The sequence below is a fragment of the Ictalurus furcatus genome, chromosome 16, assembly GCF_023375685.1.
Source record: "Ictalurus furcatus strain D&B chromosome 16, Billie_1.0, whole genome shotgun sequence".
NCBI classification, from domain to species: Eukaryota; Metazoa; Chordata; class Actinopteri; order Siluriformes; family Ictaluridae; genus Ictalurus; species Ictalurus furcatus.
The window spans coordinates 22,358,053-22,385,301 of NC_071270.1; the positions used below are offsets into that span (position 1 = coordinate 22,358,053).

At 34.7% G+C, this 27,249-nt stretch overlaps 1 protein-coding gene across 1 annotated transcript; it reads left to right on the top strand.

Annotated features, from left to right (window-relative positions):
- Positions 1-280: 280 nt before the first annotated feature.
- LOC128620069 (mucin-3A-like) lies at positions 281-23,134 on the top strand. The gene is made up of 16 exons (XM_053644720.1): positions 281-432; positions 1,037-1,185; positions 2,342-2,476; positions 3,333-3,467; positions 4,324-4,458; positions 5,335-5,469; positions 7,333-7,467; positions 9,324-9,458; positions 11,318-11,452; positions 13,312-13,446; positions 14,302-14,436; positions 15,284-15,418; positions 18,303-18,437; positions 20,614-22,122; positions 22,313-22,422; positions 23,066-23,134. Exons 1-16 carry the CDS (start codon positions 281-283, stop codon positions 23,132-23,134), a joined length of 3,474 nt encoding a protein of 1,157 aa, XP_053500695.1.
- The last annotated feature ends 4,115 nt before the right edge of the window (positions 23,135-27,249 follow it).

The window sequence follows — 27,249 nt, forward strand, 5'->3', positions numbered from 1 at the left end:
TATGACCAGAACAATGAACTAAGGAACAGATTGGGGAACTTCTATCTTAGAGCAGCTATTGCAAGTTCTACCAGTGGAAAAACTTGTACTACAGTACTTCAATGCAAATTAGGGTGGCCCAGCCCGAGCATCAGCACTATCCTACCATCCCAGCAGAGAGGCCAAAGATGTCATCCCAATGGGAAGTACCTGGAGCAGTAGGTTGGAGACAGGCAAACTTGATGGTAAGGGCAAAAGCCTTATATGTTATTACTGCCAACAACCTGGGAATAAGGCATCAATGTGTCCCCTTAAGAAGTCTAAGCTGACAGGATATTGCTATGGCCCAAGAGAGGAAGCTGCAAAGCTACCTTCTAAACAACAGACTGGTCCTATCCACCAGATTGTGACGGTTAATGAGGACACTCTGATGGCCATGATAGACTCAATGCTGTTACACTAATTAAAGAATACCATGCTCTTTTGAACACCATTAACTATGGATATCCAAAATTCATCCAATGCGTTCATGGAAATCAAAAAGAATACCCTCAGTCTGAGCTGATTCTAGAGATACAAAGACAGAAGTACTTGCTAAGATCTATTGTGGTAACAAACCTGCCTTCTTATGTTATCCTTGGATGAGCTGTTCCAACCTTGTGGATTTGATTGGGGTGCAGTCACCATCTGTCATCTGTCAGATAATGTGATAGTTGAATCCATAAAGGGGCCTAGGAAAACATGCTGCAGGGGGCTCCTTGAAAAGCTAATGGGGTGCCCTTAGCCAAAAGAAGACACCAGGGATTTATCAGTGGATTGGGAAGTGCCTCAGGATATTGTTAGGTTACAAAAGGAGGATGTGATACTGAAACCCCTGTTTGGCACCTGCGACAACAAAAAACCTATCTGCTGTTGGGCACCTGGTTCTTCTGGCCAACCATGTAAACTGACATCCAAACCTTCTGCAAGACATGTGCAGTTTGTCAAAATGTTTTCCCTCTTCATCAGTCTGAATGTGTACCTCTTACATCCTTGTCATATGTGACTATGCCAATAGATTTCCTGTGGCCATACCACCATGCTCCATAACCACTGCAAAATTAGTAAGTGCCCTGGTCCAGCAGTTTTCCAGAGTGGGTATTCTAGAGAAGATCTTCATGGACCAGGGGACAAACTTCCCATCCAGACTGGTGAGACAGCTCCGCTGTCAGTTTGGTATCAAGGCACTCAGAGCAATGTCCTACCTTCCACAAACTGATGGGTTGGTGGAACAGTTCAATCAGACCCTCAGGTCAATGATCTGGAAGTTTGTGGCCAATAAAGGATGGGAGTGGGACAAATGGTTACCATTCTTACTCTTTGCTTATAAGAAGGTGGGGCACCTTCTACAGTATTTTCCCTGTTTGATTTACTGTATGGCTGGCTAGTCAGGGATCCATTGGACTTGTGGAAGTCTATTTGGGAGAAATAAGTGTCAGAGACATCTGCTAAGAGAATTGTGCAGTATGTTTTTGTGCAGACTGCTGAAACTCACAGTCAACCCGTGTTACTGTTTTAGACCTGTGTTATAGAAGTTATAGCATTAAAGATTGTCTTTATCTAGTGTAATAGATATGTAGTGACAATATTTTACAATATTTAGCAAAAAAAAGTATACAAATTGTCATTATTTTCTATTTCACAGTGTGCAGTTTGAATGGTACTGAATATCAGTGCAGGTGTGAGGATCAGAATTTCTGGCCATGTGAAAAGTGCACAGTATATGGGTCTTGTGATGAACTCAACAATGCCTCATGTGGCTGCATCAATGCTATTCCAAATGATGGACACTTCTGCCAACCAATCAGTGAGCTGTCTAGTATGTATGATATGTAATCTGAAAAATAAGCATGTCTGATGAATGGACTTTTAATACTTCATCACTGTACATTTGTCAGTTTTAATTATTATAATTTTTTTAACAATGTGTGTCTTAGCTGTAATTTTAAAAAGACCTGTTCAAATGAAAAATAAAAACTGGCCAAAGGTAAAACTAAGGCACCAGAATAACAATTGTTAAAATCAGTTTGTTTGCTGTTGAAATAGAACTTTGTATAGCATTCAACTTGTCTGAAGCTATCATTCTCAATACACAGTTCTATAAAGGAGAATAGGGTAAATAAACTGTATTAATTACAACGTTTAATCACACTGCTGGTTTTACTTTATAGACAACTCTACATGTCCAGCTATAGCACCCACAGGTAAACCCCACATACTACAATAACTACCAGAAGATGTGCAAATTCTCACCTGTGTTCCTTTATTATGACTAGAATACCATAGTATATTTAAGTAAAATTTATTTTCCCCTTTCCCTCAGCTGAATATCTGACTGATATCGAAATTGACGCAATAGACATAACAGTCCTGAAACTCCTGAGGAACCTTTTGGAGACACTCAGTTTACGCTTAATAAATAGTAACATCAATATCACTGAAATACACATCACTACAGGTAACTGACTTTTCTCTGTCTGCTGAAACTCAGTCAAACCCTGTTACTGCTTTAGACCTGTGCTATACGAGTTATAGCATTAAAGATTGTCTTTATCCACTGTAACCAATATGTAGTGACAATAGTTTACAATATTTACCAAAAAAAAAAACATTGTCGTGATTTTCTTTTCCACAGTGTGCATTTTGAATGGTACTGAATATCAGTGCAGGTGTGAGGATCAGTATTTCTGGCCATGTGAAAAGTGCACAGTATATGGGTCTTGTGATGAACTCAACAATGCCTCATGTGGCTGCATCAATGCTGTTCCAAATGATGGACACTTCTGCCAACCAATCAGCGAGCTGTCTAGTATGTATGATATGTAATCTGAAAAATAAGCATGTCTGATGAATGGACTTTTAATACTTCATCACTGTACATTTGTCAGTTTTAATTATTATAATTTTTTTTAACAATGTGTGTCTTAGCTGTAATTTTAAAAAGACCTGTTCAAATGAAAAATAAAAACTGGCCAAAGGTAAAACTAAGGCACCAGAATAACAATTGTTAAAATCAGTTTGTTTGCTGTTGAAATAGAACTTTGTATAGCATTCAACTTGTCTGAAGCTATCATTCTCAATACACAGTTCTATAAAGGAGAATAGGGTAAATAAACTGTATTAATTACAACGTTTAATCACACTGCTGGTTTTACTTTATAGACAACTCTACATGTCCAGCTATAGCACCCACAGGTAAACCCCACATACTACAATAACTACCAGAAGATGTGCAAATTCTCACCTGTGTTCCTTTATTATGACTAGAATACCATAGTATATTTAAGTAAAATTTATTTTCCCCTTTCCCTCAGCTGAATATCTGACTGATATCGAAATTGACGCAATAGACATAACAGTCCTGAAACTCCTGAGGAACCTTTTGGAGACACTCAGTTTACGCTTAATAAATAGTAACATCAATATCACTGAAATACACATCACTACAGGTAACTGACTTTTCTCTGTCTGCTGAAACTCAGTCAAACCCTGTTACTGCTTTAGACCTGTGCTATACGAGTTATAGCATTAAAGATTGTCTTTATCCACTGTAACCAATATGTAGTGACAATAGTTTACAATATTTACCAAAAAAAAAAACATTGTCGTGATTTTCTTTTCCACAGTGTGCATTTTGAATGGTACTGAATATCAGTGCAGGTGTGAGGATCAGTATTTCTGGCCATGTGAAAAGTGCACAGTATATGGGTCTTGTGATGAACTCAACAATGCCTCATGTGGCTGCATCAATGCTGTTCCAAATGATGGACACTTCTGCCAACCAATCAGCGAGCTGTCTAGTATGTATGATATGTAATCTGAAAAATAAGCATGTCTGATGAATGGACTTTTAATACTTCATCACTGTACAATTGTCAGTTTTAATTATTATAATTTTTTTTAACAATGTATGTCTTAGCTGTAATTTTAAAAAGACCTGTTCAAATCAAAAATAAAAACTGGCCAAAGGTAAAACTAAGGCACCAGAATAACAATTGTTAAAATCCGTTTGTTTGCTGTGGAAATAGAACTTTGTATAGCATTCAACTTGTCTGAAACTATCATTCTCAATACGCAGTTCTATAAAGGAGAATAGGGTAAATAAACTATATTAATTACAACGTTTAATCACACTGCTGGTTTTACTTTATAGACAACTCTACATGTCCAGCTATAGCACCCACAGGTAAAACCCACATACTACAATAACTACCAGAAGATGTGCAAATTCTCACCTGTGTTCCTTTATTATGACTAGAATACCATAGTATATTTAAGTAAAAATTATTTTCCCCTTTCCCTCAGCTGAATATCTGACTGATATCGAAATTGACGCAGTAGATATAACAGTCTTGAAACTCCTGAGGAACCTTTTGGAGACACTCAGTTTACCCTTAATAAATAGTAACATCAATATCACTCAAACACACATCACTACAGGTAACTGACTTTACTCTGTCTGCTGAAACTCATTCAAACCGTGTTACTGTTTTAGACCTTTGTTATAGGAGTTATAGCATTAAAGATTGTCTTGATCTATTGTAATAGATATGTAGTGACAATATTTTACAATATTTACCAAAAACAAACAAACAAAAAAACAACAACAACATTGTCATGATTTTCTATTTCACAGTGTGTAGACTGAATGGTACTGAATATCAGTGCAGGTGTGAGGATCAGTATTTCTGGCCATGTGAAAAGTGCACAGTATATGGGTCTTGTGATGAACTCAACAATGCCTCATGTGGCTGCATCAATGCTGTTCCAAATGATGGACACTTCTGCCAACCAATCAGTGAGCTGTCTAGTATGTATGATATGTAATCTGAAAAATAAGCATGTCTGATGAATGGACTTTTAATACTTCATCACTGTACATTTGTCAGTTTTAATTATTATAATTTTTTTTAACAATGTGTGTCTTAGCTGTAATTTTAAAAAGACCTGTTCAAATGAAAAATAAAAACTGGCCAAAGGTAAAACTAAGGCACCAGAATAACAATTGTTAAAATCAGTTTGTTTGCTGTGGAAATAGAACTTTGTATAGCATTCAACTTGTCTGAAGCTATCATTCTCAATACACAGTTCTATAAAGGAGAATAGGGTAAATAAACTATATTAATTACAACGTTTAATCACACTGCTGGTTTTACTTTATAGACAACTCTACATGTCCAGCTATAGCACCCACAGGTAAAACCCCTCATACTACAATAACTACCAGAAGATGTGCAAATTCTCACCTGTGTTCCTTTATTATGACTAGAATACCATAGTATATTTAAGTAAAATTTATTTTCCCCTTTCCCTCAGCTGAATATCTGACAGATATCGAAATTGACGCAGTAGATATAACAGTCCTGAAACTCCTGAGGAACCTTTTGGAGACACTCAGTTTACCCTTAATAAATAGTAACATCAATATCACTCAAATACACATCACTACAGGTAACTGACTTTACTCTGTCTGCTGAAACTCAGTCAAACCCTGTTACTGTTTTAGACCTGTGTTATACGAGTTATAGCATTAAAGATTGTCTTTATCCACTGTAACCAATATGTAGTGACAATAGTTTACAATATTTACCAAAAATAAAAAAACATTGTCGTGATTTTCTTTTCCACAGTGTGCAGTTTGAATGGTACTGAATATCAGTGCAGGTGTGAGGATCAGTATTTCTGGCCATGTGAAAAGTGCACAGTATATGGGTCTTGTGATGGACTCACCAATGCCTCGTGTGTCTGCATCAACGCTCTTCCATATGATGGACACTTCTGCCAACCAATCAGTGAGCTGTCTAGTATGTATGATATGCAACATGAAAAAAAGGATATCTGATGAATGGCCTTTCAATACTTCATCAGTATACATCGGTCACTGTTAGTCCTTTTTTGAACAATGACTGTCTTATCGGTAATTTTTTAAACACCTGTTCAAATATATAATAAAAACTGACCAAAGGTAAAATTAAGGCAACAGGATAAGAATTGGTACAAAGAGTTGTACATATTTAACTTTTTGTACCACTCAACTTGTCTGAAGCTATCATACTCAGTACACAATTAAGTTAGAGTACGTTAAATAAATTGTATTTATTAGTCCTTTGTAATCATGCTGTTATTTGTACTTTATAGCTAACTCTGCATGTCATGATGTAACACCGACAGGTAAAACCAACATACTCCATTAACTACCAGGATATGTGCGAATTCTCACCTGTTTCCTTTTATGTTGCAATTTAGACTACAGTAATATTGTATTGTATGCAGAATTTCTTCTCACCTTTCCTTCAGCTGAATATCTGTTCGAGATTGAGACTGACACAGTAGATATGAAAATGTTGGAACTACTGAGGAACCTTTTGGAGACATTCAGTTTACCCTTAATAAATATTAACATCAATATCACTGAAATACACATCACTACAGGTAACTGACTTTACTCTGTCTGCTGAAACTCATTCAAACCGTGTTACTGTTTTAGACCTTTGTTATAGGAGTTATAGCATTAAAGATTGTCTTGATCTATTGTAATAGATATGTAGTGACAATATTTTACAATATTTACCAAAAACAAACATACAAAAAAAAACAACAACAACGTTGTCATGATTTTCTATTTCACAGTGTGTAGACTGAATGGTACTGAATATCAGTGCAGGTGTGAGGATCAGTATTTCTGGCCATGTGAAAAGTGCACAGTATATGGGTCTTGTGATGAACTCAACAATGCCTCATGTGGCTGCATCAATGCTGTTCCAAATGATGGACACTTCTGCCAACCAATCAGCGAGCTGTCTAGTATGTATGATATGTAATCTGAAAAATAAGCATGTCTGATGAATGGACTTTTAATACTTCATCACTGTACATTTGTCAGTTTTAATTATTATAATTTTTTTTTTTTTAACAATGTGTGTCTTAGCTGTAATTTTAAAAAGACCTGTTCAAAGGAAAAATAAAAACTGGCCAAAGGTAAAACTAAGGCACCAGAATAACAATTGTTAAAATCAGTTTGTTTGCTGTGGAAATAGAACTTTGTATAGCATTCAACTTGTCTGAAGCTGTCAATCTCAATACACAGTTCTCTAAATTAGAATAGGGTAAATAAACTGTATTAATTACAACGTTTAATCACACTGCTGGTTTTACTTTATAGACAACTCTACATGTCCAGCTATAGCACCCACAGGTAAACCCCACATACTACAATAACTACCAGAAGATGTGCAAATTCTCACCTGTGTTCCTTTATTATGACTAGAATACCATAGTATATTTAAGTAAAATTTATTTTCCCCTTTCCCTCAGCTGAATATCTGACTGATATCGAAATTGACGCAGTAGATATAACAGTCCTGAAACTCCTGAGGAACCTTTTGGAGACACTCAGTTTACCCTTAATAAATAGTAACATCAATATCACTCAAATACACATCACTACAGGTAACTGACTTTTCTCTGTCTGCTGAAACTCAGTCAAACCCTGTTACTGTTTTAGACCTGTGCTATACGAGTTATAGCATTAAAGATTGTCTTTATCCACTGTAACCAATATGTAGTGACAATAGTTTACAATATTTACCAAAAAAAAAAAACGTTGTCGTGATTTTCTTTTCCACAGTGTGCAGTTTGAATGGTACTGAATATCAGTGCAGGTGTGAGGATCAGTATTTCTGGCCATGTGAAAAGTGCACAGTATATGGGTCTTGTGATGGACTCACCAATGCCTCGTGTGTCTGCATCAACGCTCTTCCATATGATGGACACTTCTGCCAACCAATCAGTGAGCTGTCTAGTATGTATGATATGCAACATGAAAAAAAGGATATCTGATGAATGGCCTTTCAATACTTCATCAGTATACATCGGTCACTGTTATTCCTTTTTTTGAACAATGACTGTCTTATCGGTAATTTTTTAAACACCTGTTCAAATATATAATAAAAACTGACCAAAGGTAAAATTAAGGCAACAGAATAAGAATTGGTACAAAGAGTTGTACATATTTAACTTTTTACACCACCCAACTTGTCTGAAGCTATCATACTCAATACACAATTAAGTTAGAGTACGTTAAATAAATTGTATTTATTAGTCCTTTGTAATCATGCTGTTATTTGTACTTTATAGCTAACTCTGCATGTCCTGATGTAACACCGACAGGTAAAACCAACATACTCCATTAACTACCAGGATATGTGCGAATTCTCACCTGTTTCCTTTTATGTTGCAATTTAGACTACAGTAATATTGTATTGTATGCAGAATTTCTTTTCACCTTTCCTTCAGCTGAATATCTGTTCGAGATTGAGACTGACACAATAGATATGAAAATGTTGGAACTACTGAGGAACCTTTTGGAGACATTCAGTTTACCCTTAATAAATATTAACATCAATATCACTGAAATACACATCACTACAGGTAACTGACTTTACTCTGTCTGCTGAAACTCATTCAAACCGTGTTACTGTTTTAGACCTTTTTTATAGGAGTTATAGCATTAAAGATTGTCTTGATCTATTGTAATAGATATGTAGTGACAATATTTTACAATATTTACCAAAAACAAACAAACAAAAAAACAACAACAACATTGTCATGATTTTCTATTTCACAGTGTGTAGACTGAATGGTACTGAATATCAGTGCAGGTGTGAGGATCAGTATTTCTGGCCATGTGAAAAGTGCACAGTATATGGGTCTTGTGATGAACTCAACAATGCCTCATGTGGCTGCATCAATGCTATTCCAAATGATGGACACTTCTGCCAACCAATCAGCGAGCTGTCTAGTATGTATGATATGTAATCTGAAAAATAAGCGTGTCTGATGAATGGACTTTTAATACTTCATCACTGTACAATTGTCAGTTTTAATTATTATAATTTTTTTTAACAACGTGTGTCTTAGCTGTAATTTTAAAAAGACCTGTTCAAATGAAAAATAAAAACTGGCCAAAGGTAAAACTAAGGCACCAGAATAACAATTGTTAAAATCAGTTTGTTTGCTGTGGAAATAGAACTTTGTATAGCATTCAACTTGTCTGAAACTATCATTCTCAATACACAGTTCTATAAAGGCGAATAGGGTAAATAAACTGTATTAATTACAACGTTTAATCACACTGCTGGTTTTACTTTATAGACAACTCTACATGTCCAGCTATAGCACCCACAGGTAAACCCCACATACTACAATAACTACCAGAAGATGTGCAAATTCTCACCTGTGTTCCTTTATTATGACTAGAATACCATAGTATATTTAAGTAAAATTTATTTTCCCCTTTCCCTCAGCTGAATATCTGACTGATATCGAAATTGACGCAGTAGATATAACAGTCCTGAAACTCCTGAGGAACCTTTTGGAGACACTCAGTTTACCCTTAATAAATAGTAACATCAATATCACTCAAATACACATCACTACAGGTAACTGACTTTTCTCTGTCTGCTGAAACTCAGTCAAACCCTGTTACTGCTTTAGACCTGTGCTATACGAGTTATAGCATTAAAGATTGTCTTTATCCACTGTAACCAATATGTAGTGACAATAGTTTACAATATTTACCAAAAAAAAAAAAAAACATTGTCGTGATTTTCTTTTCCACAGTGTGCATTTTGAATGGTACTGAATATCAGTGCAGGTGTGAGGATCAGTATTTCTGGCCGTGTGAAACGTGCACAGTATATGGGTCTTGTGATGGACTCACCAATGCCTCGTGTGTCTGCATCAACGCTCTTCCATATGATGGACACTTCTGCCAACCAATCAGTGAACTGTCTAGTATGTATGATATGCAACATAAAAAAAGGATATCTGATGAATGGCCTTTCAATACTTCATCAGTATACATCGGTCACTGTTAGTCCTTTTTTGAACAATGACTGTCTTTTCAGTAATTTTATAAACACCTGTTCAAATATATAATAAAAACTGACCGAATGTAAAATTAAGGCAACAGAATAAGAATTGGTACAAAGAGTTGTACATATTTAACTTTTTATACCACTCAACTTGTCTGAAGCTATCATACTCAATACACAATTAAGTTAGAGTACGTTAAATAAATTGTATTTATTGGTCCTTTGTAATCATGCTGTTATTTGTACTTTATAGCTAACTCTGCATGCCCTGATGTAACACCGGCAGGTAAAACCAACATACTCCATTAACTACCAGGATATGTGCGAATTCTCACCTGTTTCCTTTTATGTTGCAATTTAGACTACAGTAATATTGTATTGTATGCAGAATTTCTTCTCACCTTTCCTTCAGCTGAATATCTGTTCGAGATTGAGACTGACACAGTAGATATGAAAATGTTGGAACTACTGAGGAACCTTTTGGAGACATTCAATTTACCCTTAATAAATATTAACATCAATATCACTGAAATACACATCACTACAGGTAACTGACTTTACTCTGTCTGCTGAAACTCATTCAAACCGTGTTACTGTTTTAGACCTTTGTTATAGGAGTTATAGCATTAAAGATTGTCTTGATCTATTGTAATAGATATGTAGTGACAATATTTTACAATATTTACCAAAAACAAACAAACAAAAACAACAACAACAACATTGTCATGATTTTCTATTTCACAGTGTGTAGATTGAATGGTACTGAATATCAGTGCAGGTGTGAGGATCAGTATTTCTGGCCATGTGAAAAGTGCACAGTATATGGGTCTTGTGATGAACTCAACAATGCCTCATGTGGCTGCATCAATGCTGTTCCAAATGATGGACACTTCTGCCAACCAATCAGCGAGCTGTCTAGTATGTATGATATGTAATCTGAAAAATAAGCATGTCTGATGAATGGACTTTTAATACTTCATCACTGTACAATTGTCAGTTTTAATTATTATAATTTTTTTTTAACAATGTATGTCTTAGCTGTAATTTTAAAAAGACCTGTTCAAATCAAAAATAAAAACTGGCCAAAGGTAAAACTAAGGCACCAGAATAACAATTGTTAAAATCAGTTTGTTTGCTGTGGAAATAGAACTTTGTATAGCATTCAACTTGTCTGAAGCTGTCAATCTCAATACACAGTTCTCTAAATTAGAATAGGGTAAATAAACTGTATTAATTACAACGTTTAATCACACTGCTGGTTTTACTTTATAGACAACTCTACATGTCCAGCTATAGCACCCACAGGTAAAACCCACATACTACAATAACTACCGGAAGATGTGCAAATTCTCACCTGTGTTCCTTTATTATGACTAGAATACCATAGTATATTTAAGTAAAATTTATTTTCCCCTTTCCCTCAGCTGAATATCTGACAGATATCGAAATTGACGCAATAGATATAACAGTCCTGAAACTCCTGAGGAACCTTTTGGAGACACTCAGTTTACCCTTAATAAATAGTAACATCAATATCACTCAAATACACATCACTACAGGTAACTGACTTTTCTCTGTCTGCTGAAACTCAGTCAAACCCTGTTACTGCTTTAGACCTGTGTTATACGAGTTATAGCATTAAAGATTGTCTTTATCCACTGTAACCAATATGTAGTGACAATAGTTTACAATATTTACCAAAAAAAAAAAAAAACATTGTCGTGATTTTCTTTTCCACAGTGTGCAGTTTGAATGGTACTGAATATCAGTGCAGGTGTGAGGATCAGTATTTCTGGCCATGTGAAAAGTGCACAGTATATGGGTCTTGTGATGGACTCACCAATGCCTCGTGTGTCTGCATCAACGCTCTTCCATATGATGGACACTTCTGCCAACCAATCAGTGAGCTGTCTAGTATGTATGATATGCAACATGAAAAAAAGGATATCTGATGAATGGCCTTTCAATACTTCATCAGTATACATCGGTCACTGTTAGTCCTTTTTTGAACAATGACTGTCTTGTCGGTAATTTTTTAAACACCTGTTCAAATATATGATAAAAACTGACCGAATGTAAAATTAAGGCAACAGAATAAGAATTGGTACAAAGAGTTGTACATATTTAACTTTTTGTACCACTCAACTTGTCTGAAGCTATCATACTCAATACACAATTAAGTTAGAGTACGTTAAATAAATTGTATTTATTAGTCCTTTGTAATCATGCTGTTATTTGTACTTTATAGCTAACTCTGCATGTCCTGATGTAACACCGACAGGTAAAACCAACATACTCCATTAACTACCAGGATATGTGCGAATTCTCACCTGTTTCCTTTTATGTTGCAATTTAGACTACAGTAATATTGTATTGTATGCAGAATTTCTTTTCACCTTTCCTTCAGCTGAATATCTGTTCGAGATTGAGACTGACACAATAGATATGAAAATGTTGGAACTACTGAGGAACCTTTTGGAGACATTCAGTTTACCCTTAATAAATATTAACATCAATATCACTGAAATACACATCACTACAGGTAACTGACTTTACTCTGTCTGCTGAAACTCATTCAAACCGTGTTACTGTTTTAGACCTTTGTTATAGGAGTTATAGCATTAAAGATTGTCTTGATCTATTGTAATAGATATGTAGTGACAATATTTTACAATATTTACCAAAAACAAACAAACAAAAAAACAACAACAACATTGTCATGATTTTCTATTTCACAGTGTGTAGACTGAATGGTACTGAATATCAGTGCAGGTGTGAGGATCAGTATTTCTGGCCATGTGAAAAGTGCACAGTATATGGGTCTTGTGATGAACTCAACAATGCCTCATGTGGCTGCATCAATGCTGTTCCAAATGATGGACACTTCTGCCAACCAATCAGCGAGCTGTCTAGTATGTATGATATGTAATCTGAAAAATAAGCATGTCTGATGAATGGACTTTTAATACTTCATCACTGTACAATTGTCAGTTTTAATTATTATAATTTTTTTTTAACAATGTGTGTCTTAGCTGTAATTTTAAAAAGACCTGTTCAAATGAAAAATAAAAACTGGCCAAAGGTAAAACTAAGGCACCAGAATAACAATTGTTAAAATCAGTTAGTTTGCTGTGGAAATAGAACTTTGTATAGCATTCAACTTGTCTGAAACTATCATTCTCAATACACAGTTCTATAAAGGAGAATAGGGTAAATAAACTGTATTAATTACAACGTTTAATCACACTGCTGGTTTTACTTTATAGACAACTCTACATGTCCAGCTATAGCACCCACAGGTAAAACCCACATACTACAATAACTACCGGAAGATGTGCAAATTCTCACCTGTGTTCCTTTATTATGACTAGAATACCATAGTATATTTAAGTAAAAATTATTTTCCCCTTTCCCTCAGCTGAATATCTGACTGATATCGAAATTGACGCAGTAGATATAACAGTCTTGAAACTCCTGAGGAACCTTTTGGAGACACTCAGTTTACCCTTAATAAATAGTAACATCAATATCACTGAAATACACATCACTACAGGTAACTGACTTTTCTCTGTCTGCTGAAACTCAGTCAAACCCTGTTACTGCTTTAGACCTGTGTTATACGAGTTATAGCATTAAAGATTGTCTTTATCCACTGTAACCAATATGTAGTGACAATAGTTTACAATATTTACCAAAAAAAAAACATTGTCGTGATTTTCTTTTCCACAGTGTGCATTTTGAATGGTACTGAATATCAGTGCAGGTGTGAGGATCAGTATTTCTGGCCATGTGAAAAGTGCACAGTATATGGGTCTTGTGATGAACTCAACAATGCCTCATGTGGCTGCATCAATGCTGTTCCAAATGATGGACACTTCTGCCAACCAATCAGCGAGCTGTCTAGTATGTATGATATGTAATCTGAAAAATAAGCATGTCTGATGAATGGACTTTTAATACTTCATCACTGTACAATTGTCAGTTTTAATTATTATAATTTTTTTTAACAATGTATGTCTTAGCTGTAATTTTAAAAAGACCTGTTCAAATCAAAAATAAAAACTGGCCAAAGGTAAAACAAAGGCACCAGAATAACAATTGTTAAAATCCGTTTGTTTGCTGTGGAAATAGAACTTTGTATAGCATTCAACTTGTCTGAAACTATCATTCTCAATACACAGTTCTATAAAGGAGAATAGGGTAAATAAACTATATTAATTACAACGTTTAATCACACTGCTGGTTTTACTTTATAGACAACTCTACATGTCCAGCTATAGCACCCACAGGTAAAACCCACATACTACAATAACTACCGGAAGATGTGCAAATTCTCACCTGTGTTCCTTTATTATGACTAGAATACCATAGTATATTTAAGTAAAAATTATTTTCCCCTTTCCCTCAGCTGAATATCTGACTGATATCGAAATTGACGCAGTAGATATAACAGTCCTGAAACTCCTGAGGAACCTTTTGGAGACACTCAGTTTACCCTTAATAAATAGTAACATCAATATCACTCAAATACACATCACTACAGGTAACTGACTTTTCTCTGACTGCTGAAACTCAGTCAAACCCTGTTACTGCTTTAGACCTGTGCTATACGAGTTATAGCATTAAAGATTGTCTTTATCCACTGTAACCAATATGTAGTGACAATAGTTTACAATATTTACCAAAAAAAAAAAAAAACATTGTCGTGATTTTCTTTTCCACAGTGTGCAGTTTGAATGGTACTGAATATCAGTGCAGGTGTGAGGATCAGTATTTCTGGCCATGTGAAAAGTGCACAGTATATGGGTCTTGTGATGGACTCACCAATGCCTCGTGTGTCTGCATCAACGCTCTTCCATATGATGGACACTTCTGCCAACCAATCAGTGAGCTGTCTAGTATGTATGATATGCAACATAAAAAAAGGATATCTGATGAATGGCCTTTCAATACTTCATCAGTATACATCGGTCACTGTTAGTCCTTTTTTGAACAATGACTGTCTTGTCGGTAATTTTTTAAACACCTGTTCAAATATATAATAAAAACTGACCGAATGTAAAATTAAGGCAACAGAATAAGAATTGGTACAAAGAGTTGTACATATTTAACTTTTTATACCACTCAACTTGTCTGAAGCTATCATACTCAATACACAATTAAGTTAGAGTACGTTAAATAAATTGTATTTATTAGTCCTTTGTAATCATGCTGTTATTTGTACTTTATAGCTAACTCTGCATGTCCTGATGTAACACCGACAGGTAAAACCAACATACTCCATTAACTACCAGGATATGTGCGAATTCTCACCTGTTTCCTTTTATGTTGCAATTTAGACTACAGTAATATTGTATTGTATGCAGAATTTCTTCTCACCTTTCCTTCAGCTGAATATCTGTTCGAGATTGAGACTGACACAGTAGATATGAAAATGTTGGAACTCCTGAGGAACCTTTTGGAGACACTCAGTTTACCCTTAATAAATAGTAACATCAATATCACTGAAATACACATCACTACAGGTAACTGACTTTACTCTGTCTGCTGAAACTCAGTCAAACCCTGTTACTGTTTTAGACCTGTGTTATACGAGTTATAGCATTAAAGATTGTCTTTTTCCACTGTAACCAATATGTAGTGACAATAGTTTACAATATTTACCAAAAAAAAAAAACGTTGTCATGATTTTCTTTTCCACAGTGTGCAGTTTGAATGGTACTGAATATCAGTGCAGGTGTGAGGATCAGTATTTCTGGCCATGTGAAAAGTGCACAGTATATGGGTCTTGTGATGAACTCAACAATTCCTCATGTGGCTGCATCAATGCTATTCCAAATGATGGACACTTCCGCCAACCAATCAGTGAGCTATCTAGTATGTATGATATGCAACATGAAAAAAAGGATATCTGATGAAAATAAGCAATAAGAAAAATAAGCATGTCTGATGAATGGACTTTTAATACTTCATCACTGTACATTTGTCAGTTTTAATTATTATATATTTTTTAACAATGTGTGTCTTAGCTGTAATTTTAAAAAGACCTGTTCAAATGAAAAATAAAAACTGGCCAAAGGTAAAACTAAGGCACCAGAATAACAATTGTTAAAATCAGTTTGTTTGCTGTGGAAATAGAACTTTGTATAGCATTCAACTTGTCTGAAACTATCATTCTCAGTACACAGTTCTATAAAGGAGAATAGGGTAAATAAACTGTATTAATTACAACGTTTAATCACACTGCTGGTTTTACTTTATAGACAACTCTACATGTCCAGCTATAGCACCCACAGGTAAAACCCACATACTACAATAACTACCAGAAGATGTGCAAATTCTCACCTGTGTTCCTTTATTATGACTAGAATACCATAGTATATTTAAGTAAAATTTATTTTCACCTTTCCCTCAGCTGAATATCTGTTCGAGATTGAGACTGACACAGTAGATATGAAAATGTTGGAACTACTGAGGAACCTTTTGGAGACATTCAGTTTACCCTTAATAAATATTAACATCAATATCACTGAAATACACATCACTACAGGTAACTGACTTTTCTCTGTCTGCTGAAACTCAGTCAAACCCTGTTACTGTTTTAGACCTGTGCTATACGAGTTATAGCATTAAAGATTGTCTTTATCCACTGTAACCAATATGTAGTGACAATAGTTTACAATATTTACCAAAAAAAAAAAAAAACATTGTCGTGATTTTCTTTTCCACAGTGTGCAGTTTGAATGGTACTGAATATCAGTGCAGGTGTGAGGATCAGTATTTCTGGCCATGTGAAAAGTGCACAGTATATGGGTCTTGTGATGGACTCACCAATGCCTCGTGTGTCTGCATCAACGCTCTTCCATATGATGGACACTTCTGCCAACCAATCAGTGAGCTGTCTAGTATGTATGATATGCAACATGAAAAAAAGGATATCTGATGAATGGCCTTTCAATACTTCATCAGTATACATCGGTCACTGTTAGTCCTTTTTTTGAACAATGACTGTCTTATCGGTAATTTTTTAAACACCTGTTCAAATATATAATAAAAACTGACCAAAGGTAAAATTAAGGCAACAGAATAAGAATTGGTACAAAGAGTTGTACATATTTAACTTTTTACACCACTCAACTTGTCTGAAGCTATCATACTCAATACACAATTAAGTTAGAGTACGTTAAATAAATTGTATTTATTAGTCCTTTGTAATCATGCTGTTATTTGTACTTTATAGCTAACTCTGCATGTCCTGATGTAACACCGACAGGTAAAACCAACATACTCCATTAACTACCAGGATATGTGCGAATTCTCACCTGTTTCCTTTTATGTTGCAATTTAGACTACAGTAATATTGTATTGTATGCAGAATTTCTTCTCACCTTTCCTTCAGCTGAATATCTGTTCGAGATTGAGACTGACACAATAGATATGAAAATGTTGGAACTACTGACGAACCTTTTGGAGACATTCAGTTTACCCTTAATAAATATTAACATCAATATCACTGAAATACACGTCACTACAGGTAACTGACTTTACTCTGTCTGCTGAAACTCATTCAAACCGTGTTACTGTTTTAGACCTTTGTTATAGGAGTTATAGCATTAAAGATTGTCTTGATCTATTGTAATAGATATGTAGTGACAATATTTTACAATATTTACCAAAAACAAACAAACAAAAAAACAACAACAACATTGTCATGATTTTCTATTTCACAGTGTGTAGACTGAATGGTACTGAATATCAGTGCAGGTGTGAGGATCAGTATTTCTGGCCATGTGAAAAGTGCACAGTATATGGGTCTTGTGATGAACTCAACAATGCCTCATGTGGCTGCATCAATGCTGTTCCAAATGATGGACACTTCTGCCAACCAATCAGCGAGCTGTCTAGTATGTATGATATGTAATCTGAAAAATAAGCATGTCTGATGAATGGACTTTTAATACTTCATCACTGTACAATTGTCAGTTTTAATTATTATAATTTTTTTTAACAATGTGTGTCTTAGCTGTAATTTTAAAAAGACCTGTTCAAATGAAAAATAAAAACTGGCCAAAGGTAAAACTAAGGCACCAGAATAACAATTGTTAAAATCAGTTTGTTTGCTGTTGAAATAGAACTTTGTATAGCATTCAACTTGTCTGAAACTATCATTCTCAATACACAGTTCTATAAAGGAGAATAGCGTAAATAAACTGTATTAATTACAACGTTTAATCACACTGCTGGTTTTACTTTATAGACAACTCTACATGTCCAGCTATAGCACCCACAGGTAAACCCCTCATACTACAATAACTACCAGAAGATGTGCAAATTCTCACCTGTGTTCCTTTATTATGACTAGAATACCATAGTATATTTAAGTAAAATTTATTTTCCCCTTTCCCTCAGCTGAATATCTGACTGATATCGAAATTGACGCAGTAGATATAACAGTCCTGAAACTCCTGAGGAACCTTTTGGAGACACTCAGTTTACCCTTAATAAATAGTAACATCAATATCACTCAAATACACATCACTACAGGTAACTGACTTTTCTCTGATTGCTGAAACTCAGTCAAACCCTGTTACTGCTTTAGACCTGTGCTATATGAGTTATAGCATTAAAGATTGTCTTTATCCACTGTAACCAATATGTAGTGACAATAGTTTACAATATTTACCAAAAAAAAAAAAAACATTGTCGTGATTTTCTTTTCCACAGTGTGCAGTTTGAATGGTACTGAATATCAGTGCAGGTGTGAGGATCAGTATTTCTGGCCGTGTGAAAAGTGCACAGTATATGGGTCTTGTGATGGACTCACCAATGCCTCGTGTGTCTGCATCAACGCTCTTCCATATGATGGACACTTCTGCCAACCAATCAGTGAACTGTCTAGTATGTATGATATGCAACATGAAAAAAAGGATATCTGATGAATGGCCTTTAAATACTTCATCAGTATACATCGGTCACTGTTAGTCCTTTTTTGAACAATGACTGTCTTGTCGGTAATTTTTTAAACACCTGTTCAAATATATAATAAAAACTGACCGAATGTAAAATTAAGGCAACAGAATAAGAATTGGTACAAAGAGTTGTACATATTTAACTTTTTATACCACTCAACTTGTCTGAAGCTATCATACTCAATACACAATTAAGTTAGAGTACGTTAAATAAATTGTATTTATTAGTCCTTTGTAATCATGCTGTTATTTGTACTTTATAGCTAACTCTGCATGTCCTGATGTAACACCGACAGGTAAAACCAACATACTCCATTAACTACCAGGATATGTGCGAATTCTCACCTGTTTCCTTTTATGTTGCAATTTAGACTACAGTAATATTGTATTGTATGCAGAATTTCTTTTCACCTTTCCTTCAGCTGAATATCTGTTCGAGATTGAGACTGACACAGTAGATATGAAAATGTTGGAACTACTGAGGAACCTTTTGGAGACATTCAGTTTACCCTTAATAAATATTAACATCAATATCACTGAAATACACATCACTACAGGTAACTGACTTTACTCTGTCTGCTGAAACTCATTCAAACCGTGTTACTGTTTTAGACCTTTGTCATAGGAGTTATAGCATTAAAGATTGTCTTGATCTATTGTAATAGATATGTAGTGACAATATTTTACAATATTTACCAAAAACAAACAAACAAAAACAACAACAACAACATTGTCATGATTTTCTATTTCACAGTGTGTAGACTGAATGGTACTGAATATCAGTGCAGGTGTGAGGATCAGTATTTCTGGCCATGTGAAAAGTGCACAGTATATGGGTCTTGTGATGAACTCAACAATGCCTCATGTGGCTGCATCAATGTTATTCCAAATGATGGACACTTCTGCCAACCAATCAGTGAGCTGTCTAGTATATATGATATGTAATATGAAAAATAAACATGTCTGATGAATGGACTTCTAATACTTCATCAGTATGCATTTGTCAGTTTTTTATCATTTTCTGAACCGTGTGTGTTTTAGTGGTTAAATTTTAAACCCTGTTCAACAACAAAAAATGACCAAATTTAAATGTAAGGCCTAATAACTATGAATCTATGAATATATGCTGTAAATATTTAACTCTGCATTGCATTCAACACATTTAAAGATATTTTTCTCATCACACTGTTCTCAGTGTAAGAGTATGGTAAATAAACTGTATTTATTAGCACTTTAAAATTGTACTTCTGGTTTTAATTTTTAGATAACTCTACATGTCCAGCTATCACACCCACAGGTAAAACATTTTAGAGATTGTCTTTAAACATTGTACCAAATAAATTGTCATGATTCTCTGTTCCACAGTGTGCCGTTTGAATGATACTGAATATAGTGTAGGTGTGAGGATCAGTATCAGTGAAAAGTGCACAGTATTTGGGGATTGATCTTTTGTAAAAGATTGTTTGACACATTAAATTCATATAATTTTTACATGTTAAAGTGAGGTTAAGGATTTACCTTAACTTATATAAGGATATACCACAATCTGTTCATTTTAATTATAGTTTTGAACTGAAACATAGATTCCTCAGATATTGTTTCTAATGTATTTGTGGTTTAAGAATCAAACAACTTCTAGTAACAATGAACTATTTCTTCTATCACTTTGTGTTTTACATGATATTAAAATTGCTGTTCTGAGTTTTGAACTCATTAACATTTTCCCCACTTGCTTTGTTTAAACACCACAGTACCTCCTCTACCCACCCCACTGACACAGTCTGCTGAAATCACAGTCATCGCAACAACTGCTGTAACAACAAGCAACACAACTCCACCCACCACATCCACAGCCAACACAACTGCTGCAATGACAACCAACACATCTACACCTGAAACAACAACTGCTGTAACAACAGCCAACACAAATATAGCAACCACATCCCCAACCTACATAACAACTGCTGCCACAATAGCCAACACAATTACAACCACCGCATCCACAGCCTATGTAACGACTGCTGCCACAACAGCCAACACAAATACAGCAACCATATCCACAGCCTACATAACAACTGCTGCCACAACAGCCAACACAATTACAACCACCACATCCACAGCCAACACAACAACTGCCTCAATGACAACCAACACAACTACACCCGAAACAACAACAACTGCTGCAACAACAACCAACACAAATACCGCAACCACATCCCCAGCCTACACCGTTGCTGCCACAATGGCCAACACAATTACAACCTCCACAGCCAACACAGCAACTGCTGCAATGACAACCAACACAACTACACCCGAAACAACAACAACAACTGCTGCAACAACAACCAATACAAATACAGCAACCACATCCACAAGCAACACGACAACTGCTGCAATGACAACCAACACAACTACACCCGAAACAACAACAACTGCTGCAACAACAACCAACACAAATACCGCAACCACATCCCCAGCCTACACCGTTGCTGCCACAATGGCCAACACAATTACAACCTCCACAGCCAACACAGCAACTGCTGCAATGACAACCAACACAACTACACCCGAAACAACAACAACAACTGCTGCAACATCAACCAATACAAATACAGCAACCACATCCCCAGCCTACATAACAACTGCTGCCACAACAGCCAACACAATTACAACCACCACATCCACAAGCAACACGACAACTGCTGCAATGACAACCAACACAACTACACCCGAAACAACAACAACTGCTGCAACAACAACCAACACAAATACAGCAACCACATCCCCAGCCTACATAACAACTGCTGCAACAACAGCCAACACAAATACAACAACCACATCCACAGCCTACATAACAACTGCTGCAACAACAGCCAACACAAATACAGCAACCACACCCACAGCCTACATAACAACTGCTGCCACAACAGCCAACACAATTACAACCACCACATCCACAGCAAATACAACAATTGCTGCAATGACAACCAAGACAACTACACCCGAAACAACAACAACAACAACTGCTGCAACAACAACCAACACAAATACAGCAACCACATCCCCAGCCTACATAACATCTGCTGCCACAACAGCCAACACAAATACACCTAGGACAAACACAGCCAACTCTACAACTACTGCAACCTTAACCAAAACTGATACACCTACCACTTCCATAGTCAAAACAACAACTACTGCAACACCATCAACAACCACCAAATCCACATCCACCACAACCACATCCACTACATCCGCAGGTATTATTTTAATTAGTTTTTTTCCTAAGTCAATCCTAATGCATTTTAAATGTACTTGGTTTATTTTTCTTTCTTTCTTTCTTTTTTTTTTTTTTTTACAAAGATATCACCCTAGCAGTTTATACAGTACCATGATAATGTATGTACTTTGTATGTATGTACTTTTGTTCTTTTTTTTTCTTTTCAACAGGCATTTATGTATTAAGCTTCTCACTGGCTATGAATGAAGAATTTGACTTTGCACTCACTGATCAACATAGTGCAAAATACCAAGAATATAAAACAAGAATTGAAAGTTCAGTAAGTGTAACACAATATAATATGCTTTATTATTCAACAATTATCAATCTGCATTCAGAGGGATTTAATTTGAGCATAATAATGTGGGCATATTATTATTATTATTATTATTAGTAGTAGTAGTAGTAGTAGTAGTAGTAGTAGTATTGTTGTGGCATATAGTACCTTTATTGTCACTTAAAATTAAATATGACTGTCATGAAAGGTAGACTGAAGCAGATGCAAATGTAGTTAGCATTTATTAAAAGAACTCGCAAACAAATCCAAATCGTGAGGCAAAAAGATGTAAACAGTACCCAGGCAATATCAGCAAACCACAATAACAGGGCAAATCCAAAAACCAGGTATCAAGCAAAAGCAAAAGCAGAATATCAATACATAGAATGAACAGCTTGGTAAGGCCAGGTGATTAAACACTGTGCTTTACTTCGCATTGTGTGTGTGTGAAAGTTCTATATATGTGCTGGGTGGGATTGGCAACAGGTGTGTGATCAGATGTCTAATGACTGTGAATGTGAGTTTGTGCTTTCTGGGAAGTGTAGCCAGAGGAGGCCATGTTTGTAGGCTGTGGTGCATTCTGGGAAACTGAGTTTGATACCAGAGTTGACCTGATAATGATATAATTGCCATTTTTTCCCCTCAGATTGATGGTAGTTACAGAAATGTATCTACCTACCAGGCCAACTCTGCGAAGGTGACTGGATTCAGGTGATGTTGTTGTTGTTGTTGTTATTATTATTATTATTATTATTATTATTATTATTATTATCACTGTTGTTGTTATTATTTATTTATTTATTTTTACTTTTCCAATCAAACTGACCCATGATCCAAACTTTAATCAGTATTTTTGTTAATCCAAAACCTAGGGGGTTGTAAAGGTTTGATCAACAGTTTAAAAATGTTATGTATTGAATGATGTGCTGTATTTTTAACAGGCCTGGAAGTGTGATGGCAGACTTTACTATTAAAACAACAAGTGATAACCTTAATTTGGTATCAGCAAACCAACAGCTTGCTATCAATCTCCATTCAGAGGGATTTAATGTGAGCGAAACTGCATTCAGTCAAAGTGGTAGGGGAATATTGTTGTTATTATTATTATTATTATTATTTTTCCTTTTCGCAACCTGTTAACCTGTTTATTAACCTATCATTCTTCACACCAGTTTTATTTTGGTAACTTTGTGCTGTACATGTGTAAACTGGAACTGCAAAAACACTTTAGAGATGTACATGGCTCTTCATTTCAGTGAAAGATGGACTATATGAGGGCAATGTCAATATATATCCTGAAACAAATCTCATCCTGACTTGCAATCCTCCAGTGAATAAAGGCATAAGATGGACCATGAATGGGAATAAATTACAGCCATCGGATAAGTATGTAATTAATACAATTGGACTCACTGTGAATAATGTCACTCCCAGTGACAATGGTAAGTCAGAAGGAATTCTGTTATATCTGCATCTTACATTGGTCAGGTGTAAAAAGCAAATTTTAAAAATACAGTATATTAATGAAATAGTGTTCCATCATTAATTTATTTGCTATAATTTTATGAATATTATTACAAAACATGAAAATATGATGATATACAATAGTAAAAACAGGTTTTAATGAAATAATAACAATAAATATGTGAAGGGTTTTTTTTTTTTTTTAATTCCCTAAAGAGCTTGTGTTTGTAAAAGTATGTAATACTTTTTCAGTATAGTACAGTAATGTACAATACAATATAGAGGCCCCAAAATGTATTTGGACACTTAAGCCACACTTGTATGCCACCAATAAGCCACAAATGCATGAATTTCTCCTGCATTAGAAAACATGTCAAGTGCTTTTATTTAAAACAAGTGCTTTTATTTAAAATAATAATAATAATAATAATAATAATAATAATAATAATAATAATAATACCACAAGCACACTTTTCAAGTAAAACATTTTCCCCCAAAGTAGACTGTTTTTAAAAATACTAAAAGTACAGATACACTGTTTATAAGTGGACAAATGTTTAGATACTCATTCGTGATGTTAGAGCTTGGGTGTGCAGAAGGATGCAAGTGCAGTAAAAGGCTTTTATTGAGAGGCAGGCAGACAAATCCAAAACGTTCAAAATGTAATCCACAAACAGGCAAGGGTCAGGAGATGTACGAACAGCAATAACAAGGACAATCCAAAAGCAAAAACTAAGAAGCCAAAGGGCCTGTTTCACAAAGCGAGTTGACCAAATTCAGAGTTGCAGAGTAAGTTTTGAATTGAGAAAGTGTTATTCCAGAGTTTTGATGACTAAATGTGGAAAAATACATATATAATAAAAATAAAAATAAAATATAAATAATAAAATAATAAAAATAAAGAATGAGTGTGTCCAAACTTTTGACTGGTAGTGTATCTGTTTGAAGTCTTATTTCAAACAGCATTTGGTATGCTTTGGATCATTATCCTGCTGAAAAATACAGTTCTGTGAATAATTTCTTTGCTGATTTTTGCAAGCTTATATCCAAATTGCTTCTGTACACTTCTGAGTTCATGATCAATGAACACAAGCTCACCATCACCACTGTCAGAAAAACAGCATCGGCCACATCCATGCTTTATATGTTTGTCCAGTTTGATGCAGTTTGGTTGAATTTATTTTCTTGGCATTTACCACACAAACACTCTAGCCCTCACCCTTGCTTTCTTATTCTTGAGGCTGATGAATAGTTTCTGTCATATTACTCCTAAGCTATTTCAAACAGGATCCTGTTTCAAATAGTTTGTGCACTAAGTTGTTTCGGGTAACTCTAATATCTGAAGCAATACTTGCTGCTGTTTCTCACCTGTTTTTTCTTGATTTTATTCACAATTATGTATTTTCTACTTCATCTGTTTTCATTTACAAATCATTGATCTTTGAACTTTATTTTTTACACAATTTTAGACAATCTGATTGAGAAGGAAGGAAGATTTAGCTTTTTTTCTGATCTGGTGAATAGAGTGCTCTTTCTTTGAGCAAACAGATGACCTTTTATCAAAACATACTTCCTTCTTCTTAGTCATTTTTGCCATTACTTTAACCAGCTTCAGTTTCGTGCAGGTGCGCCTAGCAGAGTAACCACATTAACTGTGGATTAACTGCGACAGCCAGAATAAGCCTAAATAACTTTTTTTTGTCTATCTATTATTCTTATATTATTAAACATTATCATTTTTATAATTGCTTGAAAAGTGTGCTTGTGCTAGTGTAAAATAAATGCCATATGATATGTTGTTTTATAATGTTGTAACATGTTGTAATGCAGTGAAATTCTTACATGTGTCAAAAATCCCTAAAAATATACATAACATTGTATATATATATATATATATATATATATATATATATATATATATATATATATATATATATATATGTATATATATGTATATATACATATATATATATATATATATATATATATATATATATATATATATATTCAACTATTTTAATGCCATTTCAAATGTTTTACACACATTAATCTCTTTATATATTATTCTCAATTTCTCTGCTTTCTCAGGTCAATATGCATGCACAACAACAGTAAACTCAATACCCTATGTTATCTGGCAAACCATTACAATTCAGCCATACCCCAATATCCAAGTGAGCAGTGGCAAAGTTGTAAAATGCGAGGACTCAGTAATCGCACTGCAGTGTTGTGTTCAGGGGAGTTATGAAGTGAAATGGACTGACCCTGTAGCTTGCAACTCAACTTCAACAGGTCACACATGTTTTTGTTTTACATATACAGTGGTATATATATATATATATATATATATATATATATATATATATATATATATATATATATATATATATATAATGAAGCTAGTTCTATTTTTAATGCTTTTAACTATTTACTTGTGTTGCACAGTCCCACTGAAAGGCTGCACATTATGTGAATATAAAATTAACAAGCAGGACTGCCAGTCTACTGACCAAGTAATACTGGTCACATGTCAACTCACATCACCTATCAGTGAAAGTACAACTCAAAGTTACAATTCAAAGAGCATCAAAATAGATGTCATAAAAGGGGGTGAGTAATCATTTATTTGTATTGTTATTACAGTAGGGGTGTAACAGTCATCTGTATTTGTATCTTTAAAAATTCATATCTATGACTGCATTTAAACTGAAAGTGCATATCTGGTATGTGTAGCATACATAACAGTTGTTTTAATAACAAAGTTTATTAGATAAGAGACCCATTACCCATACTGACCATTTTAAGACATTAGTGAGTTAAATATTAATTTAACAATTCTGTCACTTTCTTCAAAACCAATTCAAAGTTCCATACTGGACATTTCATTGACAAGGCAAACTCAATTGCAGGCACATATTTTATGGTCAAGTTGGAACGAGAGAAAGAATTTTATTATAGTAATATTATAGTAATAAAGTACTATTAAATGAAGGATTGTCAAATGAACTTTGCATTTGCATTTTAATTTTGGCAAACATTTAATATTTTTGGGAACAAAAAATGCAAATGCACAATTGAATATGCAAATTTACCATCTGAATTTATATTATATATTTACATTGCACACTCATAAGGGAAATTCAATTTCAACCAACTAGATTTTTGACTTCAGTTCAGGAAATTCTGACAGACTAATGGGATCAGCTCACTTTTTGAACAATTTGAGTGTTTAGTGTAAATATTACACAACCACATTACTCAGTGACATTGGTAAACTCCAGGCTTGGGGAGTAATAGAATACATATAACGGTGTTATGCAATCAGGATACAAAAAAACTGGTAACTGTAATCTGTTACAGTTATGT

Excerpts from the sequence above, each read along its gene's own strand:
- LOC128620069 (XM_053644720.1), top strand. The coding sequence starts at position 281 with ATGTGTCCCCTTAAGAAGTCTAAGCTGACAGGATATTGCTATGGCCCA. Across the intron at positions 2,477-3,332 it reads TGAAATACACATCACTACAG|CTGAATATCTGACTGATATC; the intron begins GTAACTGACTTT and ends CCTTTCCCTCAG. Across the intron at positions 13,447-14,301 it reads TGAAATACACATCACTACAG|CTGAATATCTGACTGATATC; the intron begins GTAACTGACTTT and ends CCTTTCCCTCAG.